This window comes from Nicotiana attenuata, unplaced genomic scaffold (genome assembly GCF_001879085.1).
Source record: "Nicotiana attenuata strain UT unplaced genomic scaffold, NIATTr2, whole genome shotgun sequence".
Taxonomy (NCBI): domain Eukaryota; kingdom Viridiplantae; phylum Streptophyta; class Magnoliopsida; order Solanales; family Solanaceae; genus Nicotiana; species Nicotiana attenuata.
The window spans coordinates 1-1111 of NW_017705745.1; the positions used below are offsets into that span (position 1 = coordinate 1).

The window sequence follows — 1111 nt, forward strand, 5'->3', positions numbered from 1 at the left end:
TAGACCACACTTAGTGACAAAACAAGAAAGTACATAGACTGAAAAATTAGACAGGCAAATGTAACAGAAGTTTTCAAGCAGAAAAACTGGACAGACAAAATAGTAGTAGAAATACACACTCAAAAACTCAAAATAATGGAGTTATCAGCAGCTTTTGAACTGGACAGCAGCTTCACAAAATGCAGAATTTACAACTGACAGGAATAACACAAACTGAAATAACTGAAGAAAAATCACAAAGCAATCACTGGACAGTCGCATATGAAAGGTTCAACAACCTTGTATCACTTGAAACTGCAGTTATTTCCTCAATTGCACGTCAATTTGCCTTCAAAATGCATGCCAAACATTTAACTTTATTGTGTCTTTCTTTTGTTTTTGTCCCCAAAAATTGATTGCTGAAATTACAAGTTTACATCCTTTTACTTCATCTCCAGGAAGGGAGATTACTATCGCTATTTAGCAGAGTTCAAATCAGGGAATGATCGTAAAGAGGCAACTGATCAGTCACTTCAAGCTTTTGAGGTTTCTTTTGTTCCACGCTATCTTATTTGGCTCAATCTTCTTCTATGTCTAGCTGCAGCATTTGTTTCCTTGTTGTTTATGATGACAAATTATTTTTTGATTTATTTAGTTGTTTGTATTCTTCTTAATTAAGCTTATTGCTCTATTTTTGTAGGCTGCTACTGCCACAGCTAGCGCAGATCATGCTCCTACTCACCCAATTATACTTGGACTTGCATTGAACTTCTCAGTCTTCTACTATGCCAGCAAAGTTGTGCATAATGCCTACAAAATCTAATGTTCCCAGGGCAAATTTACAACATAATTCGGTGGTCCGTGGGTCGTTGTGGAGTCATTTGGCTAAAGATAGAAATTTGAAGGTTTTTGAGAAGTTTGACCGAGAGTTAACTTTTTGATATTGGGGTCGGATTCCGATTTCGAAAATTGGAGTAGGTCCATAATGTCGAATATGACTTGTGTGCAAAATTTGAGGTCAATCGGATGTGATTTGATAGGTTCCGGCATCGAATGTTGAAGTTTGAATTTCTCAAGTTCATCAAGTTTGATTTGGGGTGTGATTCGTGATTTTAGCATTTTTTGATGTGAT

The 1111-nt window shown here is 36.4% G+C and overlaps 1 protein-coding gene across 1 annotated transcript; it reads left to right on the plus strand.

Moving 5' to 3' along the window:
- The first annotated feature begins 179 nt into the window (after positions 1 to 179).
- On the plus strand, positions 180 to 802 carry LOC109222843 (14-3-3-like protein). Its single transcript, XM_019387147.1, has 3 exons — positions 180 to 337; positions 438 to 525; positions 680 to 802. The coding sequence occupies exons 1-3, from the start codon at positions 180 to 182 to the stop codon at positions 800 to 802; spliced, it is 369 nt and encodes a 122-aa protein (XP_019242692.1).
- The last annotated feature ends 309 nt before the right edge of the window (positions 803 to 1111 follow it).